Below are 19,917 nucleotides of genomic sequence, written 5' to 3'. Positions count from 1 at the left end.
AGGCAGGCAGGCAGGCAGGCAGGCAAGCAAGCAGGCAGGCAAGCAGAACAAACCATACAGAGCAAATAAGTAAGCTACACTTCGGTCCCTGGCCTGACTTCCTTCAGTGACTGGACCATTCCCTGGAAGCGTAAGATGAAATAAAGTCCTTTCTTCCCAAGCTGCTTTCGGTTAGTGTTTTGTCATAGCCATAGAAAGCAAACTAGAACAAGAAGATACCCAGCCTGGGAGCTGGGGAAGCAGCTGTCTCTTGCTCTCTGGGACCTCCTTCATGGTAGGGCATCCTTCCTAGTCCTCATGACCAGCCTTGCTGCTTGCTGAGACAGCATCTCATGTACCTCAGGCTGGCCTTTATAGCCAAGAACACCCTAAATTGATGATTCTCCTGCCTTCGCCTCTCCAGTGCTGGGATTACAAGTATCCCTGTACCCACCGCAGTGACATGCTTTCTTCACCATGACACTCAGGTACTGGGTAACAGGGATACCTGGTGTTAGGGTGGATGGTGATACACAGGTCTAGAGCTGGCACTCTCCCCTGCCATCTACCTGTTCAACTACCACTAGCTTTTCTTTCAGAGGATACTTCTTACCTCACTCAGGATGGCTAGAAAGCCTGAGAGTGGCCTATGGTCCCAACCCTTAGTGAGAATGCAGGGAGGGACCCAGCTGTTCTGTTCGAAGGCTGCCTGCCTGCCTGCCTGCCAGCTGCCTGCCCCACCCTGGGCTGGGGCTGCTCACAGCCCCTTTTCAGAGTGTGAGCTGCCCCTTTGTACCCCAACCCTGAAACCTGACTCTTCCTTCAGCTGTCTGAAGTCCCTTCCCACTTACTGTATCCATGCCTGTGTCTACATTCAACTTTCTCAGGTCCCTGAAGAAGCTAGAAGGCTGGGAATACCCCAACACCTTCTGTCCATTTAGTACACATATGCATAGACCAAGAAAATGGGAGCCCAGAGATGGTATGGAATCTGTGTGGAGCCACACAGCAAAGTTATGGAGAACTTGGCCCAGATCCCATTCTAGGCCTGAAACCATCCACTGACCCACATTAGAACCTTCTACATAGAAGACTTATTCCTTGGGCTCAAGATTTTCCTGAGGAAATCCTTTTACCTAGTTTATTTCTGGGCATTTATCTTGCCTTGACTCGGACAGCCTTCCCTCCCCTTCTCAGACAAGATATTGCCAGAAGAGCCTGAGAAAGGGTCTCTGGGAAGTAGCAGGGTTTCTGGCCCGGCCTGAGGCCTGCCCCAGGGCAGTGTCCTTCCAGCTGCCTTCTCCCTTCCTCCTTCCTCAGTGGCTACCTGGATATTGTAGGGTCAATGCAGAAGTCAGGCTGAGGAGTTGTATTCTCACCTTAAGAACTTTCTATTCCCAGATGCAGGAGATATTCTTTTGCTGGGATCCAGACACCAGCCAAACCCCACAGTGCCATCCCTGAACCCTGGGTATACTCAACCCATACAACACTTCATAGAGCTCATTTGGTTGACATTCAGAGCTGATGAGACAGTCAGCACAGGGTTGACTGGGAAAGCACAGGGAGGGTGGACTGGGCAGCAGGCAGGACAACTTATCAAGCTGGTCTGGAAGACACAGGGCCACAGAAACCTGAGTTCAGCAGGCTGATCCTGAGGCTGTCTGCATCTACCCTAAGGGCAAATGCCTGCAGCCTTCGCTGCAGAGAGGCGCCAGGCCTGCTGAGTGACTCCAGTGGCCAAGGAGGGAATTCTAGACACACAGGGCAGCTGATGCAAGCTGGGTGCACTCCATTCAGCGTAAATCTTCTCAGTGGCTCTGCTTGTTTCCATGGTGACCTGACAAGTGAAATTTTCCATCTCCGATGCCAAATGCCTGTGGATGAGGCAAAGCCTCCAAGGGTTACCAAATATAGACACAGCCCAACAGGCTGTGGGGCCAGGGCCAGCAGAGGGTTCAGGGTGGGAGCTTGGAACCCCTTGCCTAGAGGGTGCCAGGTTGGGCAACTCAGCCATGTTCTTCCCGAGAGCAGGACCCTAGTAGAGCAGAGCAGGTACATTCTTGTTTCCTATTCCTCTGGAATGATGGTGGGCAGGTCCTGATGTGCGGGAGCTCTCAGAGGGCCAAGTTTGAGCATCTAATAGAATCGAATAGTAAGGTATCTAAAGCCTGTGAGGTGCCCAACACTGGGCTCTATCTGGCTGTCTGGACTTCCCACTTATTTTTCATCCCTGGAGCTCCTCTCTCCAGGGACTTATGCTATGCAAAGGTCCCAAACTTAGGCCTGTTCTCCCTAAGCTCCCCTAGTCTGCTTGGTAAAGTGTGCCTATACATTTCTGCCCTTTAAACACTCCTGGAACCTCCTTTTTGGGATCTGCTGTGGATCTGAAGACAAAAGAAAGGCAGTTGTGGAGTGAACAAGGTTACAGAAGGGTAAGGTAGGGAACCTCAGCAAGCCCCTTGCTCCCCCATGGAACAGGACTGGAGGGCAGTGCCTGGGGCCCAGCACTCACTCAGTCTGCAGCAGCTCAGGGTTGGGCACACACTGGAGCCGGTGAGAGAGCAGCTGGAAGGCACTGCTCTGGGGCAACAGCATGAGCAGGCCGTACAAGGCCTTGATCAGGTATGGGTTGTTCTTCACGTCCAGCAGTTGCAGGCGTAGATCTGCAGCAGGGCAAAAGTCAGGGGTCAGGGGTCCTGGCACTGCTCTAGAATACACTAGCCCAGATCCCCTGCCTCAGCCTATCTGGGAATGAACTGGAAGTACCCTGGACCTAGGCTAGGCTAGGCTAGGCTGGACCTGGACTGCTAGGCTGAGACATACCTGCCTTAGAGTTAAGCAGTTGCTCCTCCACAGGCAGCCAGGCCTGGGTCCCCTTCTCTCAGGGAATGTTAACCATTTCCATGACCCAATTTCTCCCTACCCACCCATTTGACTGACCTATCTAGCAGCCCCCTCAGCCTAAGATCCCCAAACCTGCTGTTGGGCTAAGCCTACCTTCCCTAGGCTCAGCTGCGTCCTTAATAATGAGGGCTGGGAGCTGGGGGGCTTGTAGAGTAACAGATTCCCCAGTTGGTGCTGCACGTGCCAGCACGTGAGCTATAAATAGGATGAGCTAGAGAGAAAGAGTGGATTAGGGCTTTGCTAAGGGAGGCGGATGGGAAAATGCCTTTGTGTTTTGTGAGGCACACACCAAAGCCCAGAGATTTGGATATTCAACTTAGACATAGCCACTTACCACCTCACCCCTTCAAGGGCAGGACACTCGTTCTCTGTCCAGCACCTATGTCAATCCTAGAAGTCTGTACCTGCTACTGGCCAGCTATACTGCAAGGTGGCTACAGCCTATCCAAGGCCTGATATAGGGAGGGAAAGCTCTCCTTTCCCTCCTGGGCCTCTGGAGTAGCTCTGCCCATATCTTAAACCTTGGCAGACATTATTTGTAGGCAATGAGGCACACCTTTCAGAGAGTAGACCTGAGTCTTGGAGTGTGGTCTTGCCTCCCAGTAGAACAAGGAGGATGCTGGGAGCCGGAGCAGCTAGGCCCTGGTGCCAGGTAGAAGAGGACTGGGTGGCCTCTTAGTGCCTCCTCTTATCCCAAGAGGCAGACGTCATAGCACCTATGATACTATAACATACATATCTGATATTCATCCAAGTTTCCCAGCACAGAACTGCTACAGTCCTCAGAGTCTCTAAAACAAAGTCTTTCATGCTGATGAGTTGAAGGTTAAGCTGCCAATGGCCAAGGTAAATCAACCATGCTTAAGTAATGAAGCTCCCATAAAGACTCCAGACTGGGTTAGAAGTAGACTCTCCTCTTCCTCCATTTCCACTGTAGTGTCTCTTAACAACTGTGCTTCCTAGAGTCCTGTGAGATACTCAAGCAAAGTAATCAAACCTAAGGGCGTGTGTGAGCCCTGATGTCTAGCTGGGTGCTCAGAAGCCCAGAGCTGGTGAGATTGGATGCTGGCTCCAGGTAGGCTATATGGGCACTGAGCTGCATTGGAGGATGCTCAGTCAGCTGGAGGAACAAGGAGAAACATCTGCAAGGTATGTGCATAGGGAAACTTTTTGTTGGTTTTGTTATTCAAGATAAGGTTTCTCTGTGTAGCCTTGGATGTCTTGGAACTCAGTCTGTAGACCAGGCTAGCCTCAAACTCAGAGATATGTCTGTCTCTGCCTCCTGAGTGCTGGGATTAAAGGTGTGTGCTTCCATTGCCCGGGGAGGAAAACCTTTTACCAAGTACACAGCTGTGGAGAAGCCTGAAACCTACTTCCAATTCTTTCTTCCCGTTGGGCCTTGAGGAAGCTTGGCTTGCTTAGCGTCTTTGCTGTCGGTGCCTTCTTCATCTTATACTTGAGGATGATCTGCACAGGGCTTCCTCTTGATTAGCTTAGACCTGCCTTCAAGCGAATCTTTCTACCCTGTGGGTCCTTAGGCAGTGAGATGCTAGGCAGGGCATACTTTGGACAGGTTGGGAAGCAGTCTTTCTCCTGTCCTGCTGTTTCTAGAGCCTGAGTCATGGCAGCACATACTGCTGAGAGCAGCTGGTCCCTTAAATGTGAGGGAGCTGAGGGAGGGGGAGATCCTTGAGCCCCTGCATTTGTTTTTGGGTCTCAGGGTAAAGGCTCATGACTCAGGCCAGAGATGCTGCCAAGGTACAAAGGCCCACATGGCCACCTAGGCTGGAAAGGTGGTTAGAGCCAGGGCTGCCTCTGGCTTCTCCACTACACTGTAAACACATGTGTGTTACCTGGAGCGCTGCCTGCTTTGGGGAGCAGGCGCTGCATGTGTGGAGGCGCCAAGCGCTGTGCTTGCCCAGGCAGCCACTGCTTCTGCACATTTAGCCTGGGTGTTACTCACCAGGCAGCACTTGCCCAGTGGCTCCTGGCACATGGCAGCTTCTGGGCAGAAGGGATCCCTATAACCCCAGAGAGTCAGGGCAGAAGAAGCAGTGGGCTGGGGAGGGGAGCGAGGGACAGCCCAGGGCAGGGTCTAGTTTTAACATTCTGATGGGTTTCATGTTAGCACTGGCCTGTGTGTATGTGACCCATTCTGAGGAAACAGACAAAACTAAGTTCTGATGCCATGCATCCCATCCCACTCCAGCTGGCCCCTTATCACCAATCACCACCTTCTCTGATACTACGTTCTTGACACTCTAAAGGTTCCTGGGCCCATTACCCTCTTTCCCTTTCCAAGCTCAGGTAAGAGTGGTATCTGACACTGACTCCATATCCCCCACCCCCCTGCCTCCAGGCCGGCAGAAGGCCAAGATAGATCTGTGGCCCTGACAGGATCTTACATGTAAAGATGGGGCACTCAATTAGCTGCACCAGTTTGTCCACCTCTGTGAGGAAATCCACTGTGACTTCCAGGTCCCCACTGAGTGGGCAAGTCAAGGAAAGTCTCCTTACTGGGAGTCTTTGTCCAAGGATGGACTCCAGGGAGTCCATCTGAGCTTGGGCTCAGAATTCCATATGTCCCCCTCCAGACCTAGTTTCCAAGCACAGTCTGGGTCTTTCAAAGTGGAATTTAGCACATGAAGAACATATATCCAATCTCTCTGTTTTTGTGTCCCTCCTTTTGCAGGGGTGCTTGGGTTCTGCTCCTGAAGTGGTCCTCTGCCTACCTGGGCCCAGGAAGAAAGACACTTATTGTGACCCCGCAGCTGAGCAGGAGAGGCTCTTGGTTTCTGCCTGAGAGGACAGCTCACTAGCAGGCCAAGGAGGCTTAGAAGTGACCAGTGGGCTCTTAGTGTCTGGGTCACACGAGTGGCTGAGACCAACAGACCCAGGGTGTGAAAGGGTGCCATGAAAGAACACCTGACCTTTCCCTGAAGCTCTCACGGCCCCAGCTTCTATCCCATCACAGCAGGAAGTAAGTCTTACTTCCTGAACACTGTTCTGATCCTAGGTCATACAATAGGTTCAAAGATAAGGCTGTTTTGATTCCCATTCCCACCGGTAAATTAAAAAAAACCCTCTGACTATGGATGCCTTTTGGTAAGGCAGGTCATTATGCATCCTGTGTATGTGTGGTGGGCTCCTGGTCCTTCTTGAAGTTTCCAAAGTTTAGACATGTGAGCCAACCCTGCAGGTTTAGCATGTTCTTATACCAAGGCCTTTTCCATCCAAAAAAAGAGTTGGGTGGAAGGGCTAGCAGGAGACACCTGTCTCTTTCCTAAGGGAGGAGGTGGCCGCACCTCAGCCGGTCTCCACTCCTGAGTTTTTCCAGGCCTACCTTCCCTTCAGGAGGTCTAAAGGGGCCTTTAGAAGGAGCTGATAACAGCTGCTTCCTGAACACACCACACCGCACAGCATTCCTGGCGGGAGGCCTTGGTGATGTCCCAAGCCCTGGAAGGTGGTCACAGGAAACGGCAGCAGGGCCACCCTTGACCCTCCCTAGGGGATGGATGACAATGAGAGGATACAACTTCTGGATGAGGTCATAGGCGTGGCGGTAGTTCTGGGTGAGGAAGCAGAGGGACACGGTGGTGACTGGGTTGTGGCACCAGGAGCGGTACAGGCAGCAGAAGAGGTTCTGGCTTTCCTGAGGGAGAGGCAAAGCAGTTAGAAGGGTTGGCTCCCTGCCACCGGGTCCACACAGAACCTAAGGAGGAAAGGACCTCGAGAGGCTATGACATGGAGCTCTTGGGGGCCACTGGGATGCCAGCTCAGCACTGGGCTGTGTTTGGCAGCCCAGCTGGGAACGAGTTGTCACAAAGGAAATGCTGACAGCTCCTTAGACCCTGTCATTACCTCCTGGCCTCACAGAGCCACGTGGTAGTGGCAGCAAGGGCCTAGTCAAAAGTGAGCCTGCCCTTTGTAAGCTGGCATTTCTGACACTGGCAAAATGACAGGAATTGTCTCTCAGAACTCTGTGGTCCCAGAGCCTGGGCTGGGAAGAAGTTTCCTCCGGGCCTAGGCTCCTCTTTATCCTTAAATCCCAGCTTCCCCTCCTTCCCCTACCAAAGTCTACCTCATGCTCTCAGTACCAGGAAACCAGTCCTGCAGAGGAGCCCACACTGAGGGAGCCCCTGAGCCTGAGGAAAATTCTTAAGGCTTCTGTAAATGTCTGCAAGGAACCACAGAAGGAAGGCAGGGCTGTGGCCTGGATCATTCCAAACCACTTGGCCTCAGATGTCCTCATAGACAAGGGCTTAAATGCCCTCGAGACTCCCAGGAAGAGTTTAAGGTAGGTCATGCTAGGCAGGGGACACAGGGAAGTGACCCAGACCCAGACTGGGAAATCAATCCCTGGCATGATGGCACTGGTCCCTATAAGTTGAGGGAAGCCCAGTGTCTTGACTTTCTGGCAATCTCTCTGCTCTTTCTGACCAATCTTTGGGCACCCTTACCCTAACCCTGGGATAGGAAGCAATGAGGTGTCATGCATTTTGATGCATTTATGATGATAGGCATTTTATGAGATAGATGCATCCACTTGGGAGAGGGGCCAGAGTTGGGAGGAACACAAGGTGAGCAATTAACACTTTGTTTTCCAGCAATATTACAATTTTTACCATGAGAAAGGGACTTTGCTGAGCAGAGCATCCTAGAACCAGCAGAACCTGTTTCAAAAGGGACAGTGAATGGTGGGGGAGGAACTGGGAGGAGCCTATGGACCTGGCCTTGTAAACTGGCAGTTTACCCATCTCCTCCTGGGAGCAGCTGAGGAGTGAGCTGGGTACCTAACGCAGGGGTCAGAGGGGATTACCAGAGTCTTCAGGTCCTTGAGTTGGTTTCTCAGCTGGAAGAGCTCAGTGGAGGTGAGCAGGATGGTATTAAGGGTGTGCACCATGGTGGACGCAAACTTGAGGTCCTCTTCCCGAAGCAGGATGTCTGCCATCGAATGGAAGATGTTCTCTGCATTCAGCAGGAGGCAGAGCTGCCTGGAAAACAAGCCGGGAAAGGTTACACTCTGGAGGCTTTTCAGGGTCCTAGAGGAACCTGCTCTTTACCAGGACTGTAGGGGGCCTTGGTGCTGGGGTATTCATGGGAAAAGGACCCCAGGGGTTGCAGCAGCACACAGAAGTCCATGGCACACAGCTCTATTTGTGCCCCTCCTCCCTTAGGAAACCATCAGGCCTCTGGCTACTAGAAATGCACTGAGATACCATCCTGGGATTTCACATATAGCAACAAGTCTGTAAGTTGTATCACAGGTGTCTCCCGTATACATCAACAAAGCCTCAGCACACCCAGGTGGTTCTGCCCCTCTTGGATCTTCTCTCTAGACTTCACCTTCATCTGAGAATGTCTCCACACAAGTCTTTTGGGGTGAGAATGTCTGTGCTGTTCAGTTCTGGCCTTACTTGAAGGGATGTATGCAGGTTGCTGTGCCCAGCGGCACTTGTGGGCTAAAGTGACCTCACGTCAACCAAATGGCAACTGGACCATAGTGGTGCCCGGCTCCATGCATTTCTTAGTAAGAACCTTGGGGTAAGGACTGGGCTCTAAGAAAGAGGCTCTGTTACAGAGAGGAACCTAGAGAATGAGGAAAAGCAGGTTTCCCAGGGTCCCTGGGGCAAAGAGAAATAACAGCAGATTGAACACATTCTGAGGTTAGACTTCAAGGGGCCTGTTGGTGGAGCAGAGGTGGGCAAGGAGCATTGAGAAGCTAAGTGTGCCTGCCTCCTATTGGCTAGTGACTAGTGGTCAAGGTACCTTGTCCCCACAGTCTTTGGTCTGGGGCTAATGTCTTCTGCCTGTCTGCCTGTCCTTGTACCAGGGAAGCAACTAGACAAGGGGCAGAGGCTTCAAGGTGTTATGTACTGAATAATATGAACCACCCTTCAAAGCTTCTTCTTCTTCTTCTTCTTCTTCTTTTTTTTTTTTGGAGACAGGGTTTCTCTGTATAGCCCTGGCTAACTTGGAACTCACTCTGTAGATCAGGCTAGCCTCGAACTCAGAAATCTGCCTGCTTCTGCCTCCCAAGTGCTGGGATTAAAGGCGTGCGCCACCACCGCCTGGCTCAAAGCTACTTCTTGTATGGGACTTGATCAGGGCTGGATTTCTTTCTTCACTATGGACACCAGCCATGGCTTTGCAACTAGACTTGAGACAATTCTGCCACACCCCCAGCTTCAGCCCCAAACCCCAGAACACTTGGTAATGGAGAGGCAAAACCATGAACCCCAATGTGTGCAGCCTAGATCCCATGGACCCAGCCCGCTTAGGCAAGAGACTGTGAAAGACAACCAAATGAGGTCTGGGCATGGTGTGGGTGGAGATGGGGCTGGGAGGAGGAAGGACCCACGAGCAAGGGGTTACTGAATCTCCATTGTGCACCCCTCCAGGTGATAAATGGCCACTCCTACATAGATGGGCAAAGGCCTTGGAGCTCCATGGTCTCAAACATAACCAGGTGACCCCAGTATGTCAGCATAGCAATTCATTTCTTAAATGGGGCAATACCTGTCTAAAATGGGGGGAGCAACCAGAGGGCAGGTGGGAAGCCAATGTTTGGTGCATGGTACTAGAGGAGAAGAGCCTCTGTGTACAGATGACAGTCTGCGGGCAGGTGGGAGCCTCCTGTAGGACTCAGACAGTACTTCCTATCCCTGGCCACCCCTAGAGGAGCCCTGTCTCCAAGGCCATGGGACAGAAATGTTCAAAAAGGGCAGGCTGGGGAGGGAGTACTGACAAATGGCTGCAAGTGTCCATCACCCACAGCTGCTGCTGTTTCCATGACAGAGAGCAGCAGCTGAATGGCTGCCAGGCAGTGCTTTCCAAGGACTCCAGGTCAGCCAGGCTGGGACGTGCAGAAGGTGGAGTCTGGGGTGGCACTCATGTGTACATGGGTTAGGGATGGTTTGGGCAGGCAGGCACCGCGGTCTCCTGCTGTCCCAGAGAACCTGGGAAATGCTGACGGGTTTTATAGGTCAGGGTGAGAGTTCTCTGTGAATAATCTTGTTGCCACTTGTTCCCCCACCTCACCCGACGGGCCACGCCCCCTTTCTCTGGTCTTTGTTCTCAAGTCTATAAGAGAGTCCCATGAATATGTTCAAAGTGGCCTAGAGTCAGTGACTTCCACATGTGCCTCTTCAGCCCTGGGCCTCACTGAAGGGACTCCAGAGGGGACAGTCTCTGTGGATGTCTCCCAGGCATTTGAGCTTCACAGGGCGGCAATACAACTCTTGGTGCCCCTGCGGATTTGCCTTCCTGGAGTAGTAGAGACCATTACACTGGCAATCCAGTCAGCTCGTCACCCTGGTCTAGCAGTGCACTCAGGGCTTTACCTTCGCATCCTACCTCCCTGTCACCTCCTCTGGGACCAGTCCACACCATGTCTTGCTGGGTCAGTCCTAACACACCTCTCAGCCTTTCTGCTTATTTGATTTTTTTTAAATACTTATTTTTATTATTTTTAGTTATGTGTCTGTGTGTGTGTCTTATTATAGGCGCCCATAGAGGCTGGGGACCTCAGATTCCCCTGGAGTGGCAGTTAAAGATGGTTGTGAGATGCCTGGTATGGGTGCTGGGAACCAAGCTTAGGTCCTCTGTAAAAGCAGTATGAACTCACATGGCTAAGCCCTTTCTCTCTAGTTCCGACAAATCAAAAGGCAAACCCAAGCCAGCCTCTCCACTTCTAAGGGTCCCACCTATGGCTTCTGGTTGGATCTATTGTGAAGCCCAGTTCCTGCTGCTAAGCACAAAATTTCTCCAGCGTCAGCCTGACGTCCTTTGCTAGGGACACCCCAGCCTCTGGGCTGGTCTTCTGATGTGGACCTCACCACGTCTGTTATGCTGACTTCAGGCCATGGAGGTCTCAAGTCCACTATGCACCCTGGGGAAGCCTGGGTCTGATGTACCTTCTCTGTCTGCCAGCCTCTAAGAACAGGGCCAATTTCTTTCAGAGCACTGGTCAGTGGCTGTGCTTTTGCTAGGCTGTTGTCTCTCACACTAGAATATGAGCTACAAAGGCAAGGTCTTGCCTGTGACCCTCAAGTACCTCCAACTGAGAGGGCCTGACAAACAGTAGCTGCTCTATCACCATGGCTGGAGTTTACTGCACAAAGGGACCTTGCTCATTTTGTTCAAAGGCTTCATGTACAGAGGCTGGGAGGTGGCTCAGTGGTTACAGTATCTGCTATGTAAGTGCAAGGGCCTGAATCCTTGAATGCATGAAACTGTCAGGTATGTGTGATAGCAAGCCTCAGAAGATGGAAATGAAATCCTTAGATTACCTTGGCTAGACTAGCCATATCTGTAAGCTCTGGGTTTCATAAAAAAAAAAAAACAAAAGCAAAACCCACTTTAGTGAGTATGATGGAAGAGCTATTGAGGACAATACCCAACATCAACCTTGGGCCTCTATATACATGTAAACACACATGCACACCCACATATGAAAAACAAGCCCCCCCACACACATGAAAAATGATAAAAGAATAAAAGGCTCACAGACAGGCCCGTGGAGACTACTGTCCCCACTTCTGATACTTCTCGGCTCACTCACAGGCTGGTCGCAGCATGCTTGTAAATGCTCTGGCCAGTAGAGGACAGACATCTAGACTTGAACTTACCCCTATACCAAGTGCGCCAAACAAGAGCTGCCCTGCCCTGTCTGCTGACTCCCTGAGAGAGGCCAGTTTATCCTAGGAAGTCTCCAGAGCATGTGCTTCCGTAACAGCCTGAAGGGCAGGCAAGAACACAGTGCATGACACCCCCCTTGGCTTCACTAATGTAATGAAACATCTGAAGCAATAGCAAAAGGTTTCTTTGGCTCATGATTCTGGAGGTTCCAGTGCAAGCCTGTAGGCTCCCTGGCTTTGGGTCTTTGTCAAGGATGGACTATCATGTTGGGAGCATGGGGTGGTGGTGGTGGAGCAAAACACTTCCATCAGAAGCCAGGAAGCAGAGAGAGAGACTGAGGTCTCACAATCCCCCCCACCCCCACCAAGGGCATGTTCCCAGTGACCTCCCAACAGCATCACCCTGGGGACCAAGTCTTTACCACTGGGAGGCACTACCTATGTTCTAACTATATATCTTCTCACCAGGTATGTCCTTTGTGAAAGGTCATAGCGGGGAGTGGGAAGCTGGGAAGTGGTCCCTAGAGGGCAACAGTGGAAGTCCCTGCCAAGGCCTGCCTTTCAGCTCTCCTGATGCTCTGGGCATCTGAGGATAACGGGGAGACTCTCTGGCCAGCAGCTCCCAGAACTCCTGCTGGGGGTGTTTCTAGTTCTTCAGCTAGGATTTGTGATAAGGGGAAGGAGGCAGAGGTGGAGCCACTGTGTCAGAAAGGTATAGATGACAGGACCATACAGAGCAGGGCGGGGCAAGAGGAGCAGCTCTGTCTAGTTCAGAGTGCTCCCATGTTAAAGTGCCTTAGGAAGCTGGGCAGTGGTGGCGCACGCCTTTAATCCCAGCACTTGGGAGGCAGAGGCAGGTGGATTTCTGAGCTTGAGGCCAGTCTGGTCTACAGAGTGAGTTCCAGGACAGCCAGAGCTACACAGAGAAACCCTGTCTCGAAAAACTAAAAAAAGAGTGCCTTAGGAAGCAAGGAGGAAAGCCTGCATAGGATGGGGGTGGTGAAGGGTGAGGAGAGAGAGAGAGAGGGAGAGAGAGAGAGAGAGAGAGAGAGAGAGAGAGAGAGAGAGAGAGAGAGAGAGAGAGAGAGAGAGAGAGAGAGAGAGAGAGAGAGAGAGAGAGAGCACACACTTGAGAGAGCTTTAAGTCAGAACAGGATGCTTGTATCTCCTGTCAGGAAGTAGGGGAGGGATAACCCCAAATCCTATCACTGGACTGCACAGACAGCCACAGATTCCATGTGCTTAGCAGCCCTGGAGTGTGAGTAAGGTCTTCCTTCCTGTGTTTTTTTCCCAGTTTGCAGAGAATAGTCTAAAAGGAGGATCCACACTGCTGGTCACACACATGATGGGGAGGGAAAATAGAGACTTCAGAAGCAGGATTTAGCTTTCTGGCCTGAGTTTGTCCTCATCACTCAGCCTCTTGTGTGCCTGTCCCTGCCCATGGGCGGCCTGGCAGATGGCTGCCTTGCAGGGCTGCTGCGTCATCACTTCTCTGCTGAGTCCCAGCCCGGCTTGAGCTGCCTGCTTGGCTCTCAAGCATAGCGGCAATAATGGAACACAGCTTGCAAGCATTACACATTTGCCCGTATTTTTTAATACCCATATTAAAGTGCTATTCATCATGAGACAATGGCCTGGAAAGTGCTCGGGGACAAGGCAGAGAGGGGGTAGGAGGGAACCTAAATAGGGTATGTGAAGGCCCTCCTATGCTAACTTAGACATGGGTCCATGCCTCTGTCTATCAGTAAGAAGCCCTTCATGTAGGGCTACAATCTAGGAAATGGCAGGAGGTGAAGTGTCTAGCATGTGTGCGTGTGCACGTGTGTGATGTGTTGTTTGGGAAGAAACTCACTTGGCAGCAATGGGTTGTTGGTCCCAACTGGGGCTCTATGCCTATCAGGCACAGCCCAGAACCTTGTGGATATGTTTTTTCCCCTCACAATTTAGTGCCTTCTGGGTGCTTCCTAGGTGGGTGAGGCTGTAGCACACCTGCCTGGCTGCTGTGAGCCTGTTTATCACTTTCATTTAAACTACCACCACTGGTCAAACATCTGAGGTAAGCTCCATCCTTGGACTCTAGTGGAAGCTTGGGTCCCCCAACACCCCATCCCCGGGTACTCATCCATTAGCTCCAACACTAGGGAACCCTGCCTCAAGGTAGCTGGGAGGAAGGTCTCACTGGCTTTGTAGTGCCTTGAGCCCGTGGGTGACTCCAGTGCCGCCAGTTACTTTATGCGGCCCGGATAGACAGGAGAAAGCTTGATCTAGAGCCAGAGAAGAGCCAGGTGGCAGAGTTCTTCCTCCAGTATGCCTTCCTTCTGCTGTGTTCTCCTGAGCAAGCTGAACTCCACATGTGGCGTCAGGAACATTCTGAAGGGCCCCACTCCCGTCTATCCTTCAAGTACAAGCTAGCATAGTTGCAAGGTCAAATGAGCCCTCCCCCCATGTTGTCACTGATCCTTCCCAGGTTCCTTGGCCTCATGCTCCGGACATTCATGTCAGCTCCCTTCCTGGATTCTTCTGGCTTTAACTCTGAGTCTTGCAAGGGCATGTTGCTACCCCATGGTTCCTGTGGCCTGACTTGTTTTATCACAGCTTGAGGGTGCGGCAGCGCTGACATATAACCTGAGGGCAGCTGGGGAGAGGGTTATGCCAATCACTGGGCAAGCAGCCCGCTGCCTACCTTCCTCCATTCTCGCCCTCTTCCTTTAGGCTTTAGGCCTGGCCTGCTTTAGGGAGTGACAAGAGGCAGAAGCAGAAAGGCCTCTGACCTCCAGCAGGGATATTTGGTGTGTGGGGTGCTCAGCCTGGGAGGAAGGGAGAGGCTCCAGTCAATGAATGTTCCTCCACCAGCTGGGCAGATGGTGCTAACTAGGAGTCTTGGCTAGTAGGCACTGGTAGGAAGGGTACCCGAGATAGGTAAAGGGAGATTGGGGATGACTGATCTCTAGGCAGGAGTCTCAAACTCTTGACTGTCTCATTGTCACTATATCAAAATGGCCATTGACAGAGTGCTAACAGCTGGCCTGTAGGGGACACACTCAACTACAAAGCTGCCAAGCAAAAAGAGACGGCAGCTGGAGCCCACTGGTGTGCACTCCCTCCCACTGCAACCTCTCCTAGTGGCTATTAATAATGTCCATTTCTGCTCCAGCCCTTACTTGCCTTCATGCTAGCCGGCCAGTCTCAGGTGGAGGAGGGTGTCTCAGCTCTTGTAATTCTCCCCTAACCCTGTCCTGCCTCCTGAGTGCCTTGTTTCTGTTACACGAGGAGCAGGTTTTAGATAATTTCATTGGGTACTTCCTGTTAAGAATAGCTCTGCTTGCTACATCTTAAGCAGAAATCCCCAGCTCAGAACACTGCCTCACTTAGTTCTTTGTGCCTATTTTTATGGTCTGGCATCAGGGCTGTGGATTCTTTCTTTCTCTCACCTAGGTCCAGAGATCTCTAGTAGGTGCTCAAGAAGGTAACCTGGGCTCAGAGTGGTACCTTCAAGCCTGCCTCTGCAAGATGGGCAAGGGGCACAAGCTCCAGGGGGTCAGTGCCCCCACCTGTCTGGAGGGCAGGACATATCACTCCATCTCTCCCATCAGCTCAGCCTCCTGTTCAGTATTTTCTTGAACTCTCTGGTCCTTCATTTCCATCCGCAGAAGAACTGCACACAGAGCGGGGGGTATTCTTGCTTCTTCTCTACATTGGCCACTACTTGATTTTCATCTTCCCTTTAATAGCTTGAGGCAAGGAGGGTGGGGGTAGGGGGTCTGGATACTTTCCTCCAAATGCCCAGAGTCTCCAAGCCAACAAACCTGGGTGCAACCTAGCAGCAAGGCTAGAAAATACAGAGCCATCCCCAGAGAGCAGGGCCTATTCGCCCCCTGCCTAACAGCTGGGTTCCTTCAGGGTTTAAAGAGAAAGCTACTTCTAGTCAGAAGTCAGAAGCTTCGGTGGGAGGAGTAGGCTCTCAGCTGAGGTTCAGAAAGCTCTAGAGTCCCAGTGCACCCTGCTCCTCCCCATTCCCTTCCAAGTCCCTGCTTCCCAAGTATGAAAACTGTAAATCTGTTTTATTTCCATCAGTCTTAGGCAGTGTGCCCCTCAGGGCAAAGGGAGCTGTGGTAACTCTGCCAACTCATGCCTTAAAAGTCTATCGTGTTTAATGCAGTTGATGTGTCTGATACACTTAAGTTTCTCAGGAGGGGAAGGAGGCTGCAGCGGCGGCATGAGGGCTTGTTTTTCTGGGTCTTGCTGGGAGTTGATGGAAAGGGGACAGAAGATGACGTGAGAGGAAGAAAGGGGCCTTTTGTCCTCCGTGCTGTTTGTCCCTCAGTTCAATAGAAGCTCCTGCCAGGCTAGAGGAAGAGCTGTCATAGACACCTGGGTGGGCTTATCCCAGGATGGTTGCATGAGGGTGGGAGCTGTCACAAGGAAGCTGACCTTTTGCTGAGGCAGCAGGCCCTTACTGAGAGTCTGCTCTAGGCACTGACGTCACAGCGAACAGCAAGAGAGATGACTTCTATTCCTTCCACAGCCCGGGGTGGAGTTCAGCAGGCTCTGCCATAGGAAAGGCTCCCTTGAACAGAGTTATTTTGTGATGGCCAGGGACCTGCTGGGCCTTATTTTCCACATTTATTAAATGTTTTCCAGGGCACACCACAAGTACTACCTGAGCCTCCTCTGGGCTGTATTCAAGCGCCTGCTTCCTTGTTAGGATAGCCTTTGCTCTCTTGTCTTGTCACCAGCCTGTTCCTAGTATCCCTTCCCAGAGCTGTGGTTGGCTCTTCAAGACCAGCTCTAGCTTGTTCTTGGGCATACAAATTTCTCAGTCAAGGGAGGAGACTGGAATGAAGGGAAGGATGCTTGTGAAACTGAAAAGCAATGACTAGGAAGGACCAGGAGCCTGGTCCCCTGATGTGGAATCCAGCCTGCCTGTGGAGCTGCATGCTGAAAGGCTGTTTTAGCTGGCCATGGCCATAAACAGCTTGGGCAGGAAATGGTTAATTTCTTCTTACAGCTTGTAGTTACTAACCAGGGAATCCAGGGCAGGAACTGAAAGCAGGAACCTGGATGGAGGCTGGAATGTAGAGGCCATTGAGGAGAACCACTTACTGGCTTGCTCCTTCTTGTTTAATCTGTTTCTTATACCACCTAGGAACACCAGCTCAAGAGTGGCACTGCCCACAGTGATCTGGGCCCTCCCACAACAATCACCAGTCAAGAAAATACACCACATTTGTGCCAATCTGGTAGGGGGCATTTTCTCAAGTGAGGTTCCTACTTCCAAAATGACTCTAGCTGTGCCAAGCTGACATAAAACCAGCTAGCACAGGGGCCTAGGGGTAAAATGGTTCTGGAGTGTGCTAAGGGAGTTTGTGGTTATACTTTCAGAAGCTGCAGAGGTGTCTGATTCAACTGGGTTTGCGACTGTGTCCCAGAAGAGATGGTACCTTATCTCTTATGCAGAGATATCCCAGAATACAGATGGATACAGGTCACAAAGTAGGGGCCTGAGCTGAGGGAGTGCCTTGGTTCTGGAGACAGAGGCAGCACACAGGACAAGGCTGGTGAGCAAGGAGAGGAAATCGGGGCAGCTCTGGGTCCTGCCTGAAGACCCAGTCTTCTTAACTCTTGCCTTCTGCCACTGCGGGCATTTTCTCTGTCAGGCTCTCCATTCAACAAAGGAGAACTGGTATATTCTTGACATCAGGCAGTCTGCGTGTGAAAACGCTTTTTTCCATGTCACTGCTCCGCTGCTCTTTCTACATGAGGATGCAGATGTGGTACAGACCAGAGGTCTCATCCTCATCCAAGTCCAGGTGGTCATTCTGCCTAGCACCAGTTCTCTCAGCTGCTACCTCACTACATAGCCCACCCATAGGCTCTGGGCCCAGCAGGCACAAGGCACAACTTGGAACTTGGTTTTACAAGAAGACACTAAGGATAGTTCTGCTATAGGAGCCACTGGTGCCCTTTTAATCAATTAATTAATTAATTAATTTTCTTCACTGCGTTTTAGGTAAGAGCTCTACCACTAATCTGCCAGCCCACTGAGGACTTTCTGAGCTCAGGTTTCCAGAAGCTTCTTCCCCATAGTCCCAAGGCAGTGTAACTGTGTACCACCCTGCACTTATGACCTCCCCTGTGGCAGTGACCACATCCGGTTGCAGCAATGTTGGCCTGTGATCCATACTTAGTATTAGCTGCCGGGGCGATGGCTTGTGTTCAAGGGGCCAGGAAAGGAGCAGGGCCTAGAAACTGTGTGCACAGCTCACAGTCGGGCTTGAACTCAGATCACAGGAGAGGTTAACAAAAGTGACTCCAACAGCAAGTTCCCAGAAACCTCTGTCAGGGGTCCCAGGCCAGCTGCTGCCTGAGGTCCAGAGGGGGAGGATTTTAAAATAATGACTTCTGGTACCCAGGGAGATATGGTCAAAGTTGCCATTCTGAATCCAGGGCTGATACTGCCAGGGAAACGGCACCCTGAGTCCTAAGTTCCCTGGAGTCTCCTTGGTGACTATCCGAGAGCCACTGACACAACTGCTTTCCCTCTGAAGCCCTCTGGGCTCTGACTTTCTCCTCAGAATATGCTATGCCTTCCCCACAGATGCTTGCCTGGGAAGAGGCTACCCAGCCTGGCATGCTGCTTCTGGCCTCATACCTTCCTGCTGTATTTATCTCTGTCACCCTCCAGCCTGGCTCACGTGCTCCAATCCTTATAGGACAGAAGAAACGTAATTCCAGGACCATAGTGGGATCAGAACTTGGTCTCCGTTTGGCCAGACAGTGTATGGCAGCAGTAGAAAGAACCAGACCACCTCTCTTCTCCACCTAAGAGCTCCATTCTCACAGCTTAGAAGCCCAGGGCAGAGATGGCCCTTCCCTCCATCTGCATCGCTGCCTCTTCAAGCTCAGGAGCAGGCTTCTGGGAAGCAAGCAACTGCAGTGCCCAGAGCCCAGTGGGGCTGTGCCACTCTCCCCTTGAGCGACCAACTGGGGTGTCCCTTGCCCCAACAGCATTTCTGTTCCTACACTGTTCTGCTTATCTTCTCTTTTTTCATCTAATCATTCTCAAGTGAGCCTTCCGTTCTAGGCCAAGGGATGGCTCACCATTACTGTTTATAGATCCCCAAACATTTACAGATGGGTAGCATTCCCTTCTACCTTACAGTGTGCAGCCAGACACCCAGCCCTTGGCAGGGTTACCCTGGCTCCTCTGCTCTACAGTGCAAGTCCTGCTGGTGTGGGTGCAGCAGCTCCAGCATGCGTGTGATCATGGCCTGAGGTGACAATGCTTCCCTTCAAATACTGGCCTTGTAGCTGTGAATCCAGGCAATTGCTCGTGGTAACTGTCTCCATAAGATTCAATGTATTCTGGGAGTTCTAACCTAGGCCTGCCATTTTGACTCCTGGTGGTACCTCTCAGCGTAAAGCCTGGTCCCATCAGTGTCCTCACCCATCTATGTGGGCTGCCCTAAAGTTAGGGAGACTCCCTACTCAAGGAGCTCCTGGATCTATGTATATGATGTTGGGTTCTGCACTGAGAGTAGTGTTTTACCTTCCCAAGTTTCCACAACAGGCCTGAGAGGTACTGTCCAACCTGCCCATTAGGGTGGCTGCTCCAGGCCCTGGCAATGCCACCTTGGGAGAATATGGGGGATTTACCAGCACTTTCAGGAGCTGTGCAGCTGTAGAATCTGGGCTCTGACTTGGAGATTAGGGCAGAAGGCTCCATCTTCATCTCCCTAGGCCTCTTCATTTCTACCTGGTATCATACCCTTCTCTTCCCTGCTGGTCTCTGTCTGCTGCATATAGTCCTAATGTTCTCTGTTTACAAAGAAGGGGAAAGAGACCAATTCTCAGGGAGACCCAGGACTCTTCCTAGCATCCTCATCTCAGACAGCGGCTTCCCCTGGCAGCCTAGTGACTAGTCTCTCCTCCTGAGGGATGAAGAGCAGCTAGCCAGCCAGTGCACCGGCATATGCTATTCTTGCCTTTGTGACTGTATCTGACATTCACAGATGATGACAGTCCCTCGTTCAGGAGCTGTAACAACCAGAGCGTCTCCAGCCTGCCTTCAGTGAGATTTTATGAACTGAGATGGCTTTCTGTAGCTCTTTACAAGTGCTCACTTAAAGAGCACTGAGCTAAGCAGTGGGAAACAGAAGAGGAAGTTAAATGCTACTACCCACTACTGGCATCAAAGAGCAAACATCAGAGCAGCAGCACTGCAGAGCTCTCTGAAGAATGGTAACAGGTTCAGGGTCTGAAAGGGCCAGGAGATGGTGAAAGGGCAGATACGGTGCGAGAAGATGGCACAGGGAGAGCTAGGTGTCTGAAGGCAAACAGAAAGAGGTTTCGCTTTGTACCCGTTCTTACTCCTAGCCCAGAAGGCTGGAAA

General features: G+C 51.6%; 1 protein-coding gene across 2 annotated transcripts in view; it reads right to left on the bottom strand.

Moving 5' to 3' along the window:
- Nucleotides 1–19,917, bottom strand: part of Vac14 (VAC14 component of PIKFYVE complex) — a 100,593-nt gene that overhangs the window by 2,786 nt on the left and 77,890 nt on the right. For both annotated transcript variants that reach the window (XM_031341428.1, XM_031341429.1), the window contains 4 exons: nucleotides 7,706–7,880; nucleotides 6,420–6,538; nucleotides 5,292–5,371; nucleotides 2,495–2,645 (listed from right to left, as the gene is read on the bottom strand). In XM_031341428.1, coding sequence (XP_031197288.1) covers nucleotides 2,495–2,645; nucleotides 5,292–5,371; nucleotides 6,420–6,538; nucleotides 7,706–7,880 — 525 coding nt within the window. The remainder of the gene's footprint in view (nucleotides 1–2,494; nucleotides 2,646–5,291; nucleotides 5,372–6,419; nucleotides 6,539–7,705; nucleotides 7,881–19,917) is intronic.

The sequence above is a fragment of the Mastomys coucha genome, unplaced genomic scaffold, assembly GCF_008632895.1.
Source record: "Mastomys coucha isolate ucsf_1 unplaced genomic scaffold, UCSF_Mcou_1 pScaffold22, whole genome shotgun sequence".
Taxonomy (NCBI): domain Eukaryota; kingdom Metazoa; phylum Chordata; class Mammalia; order Rodentia; family Muridae; genus Mastomys; species Mastomys coucha.
Note: the sequence above shows the minus strand (reverse complement) of the source record. Positions and strands in the feature narration are given on the sequence as shown.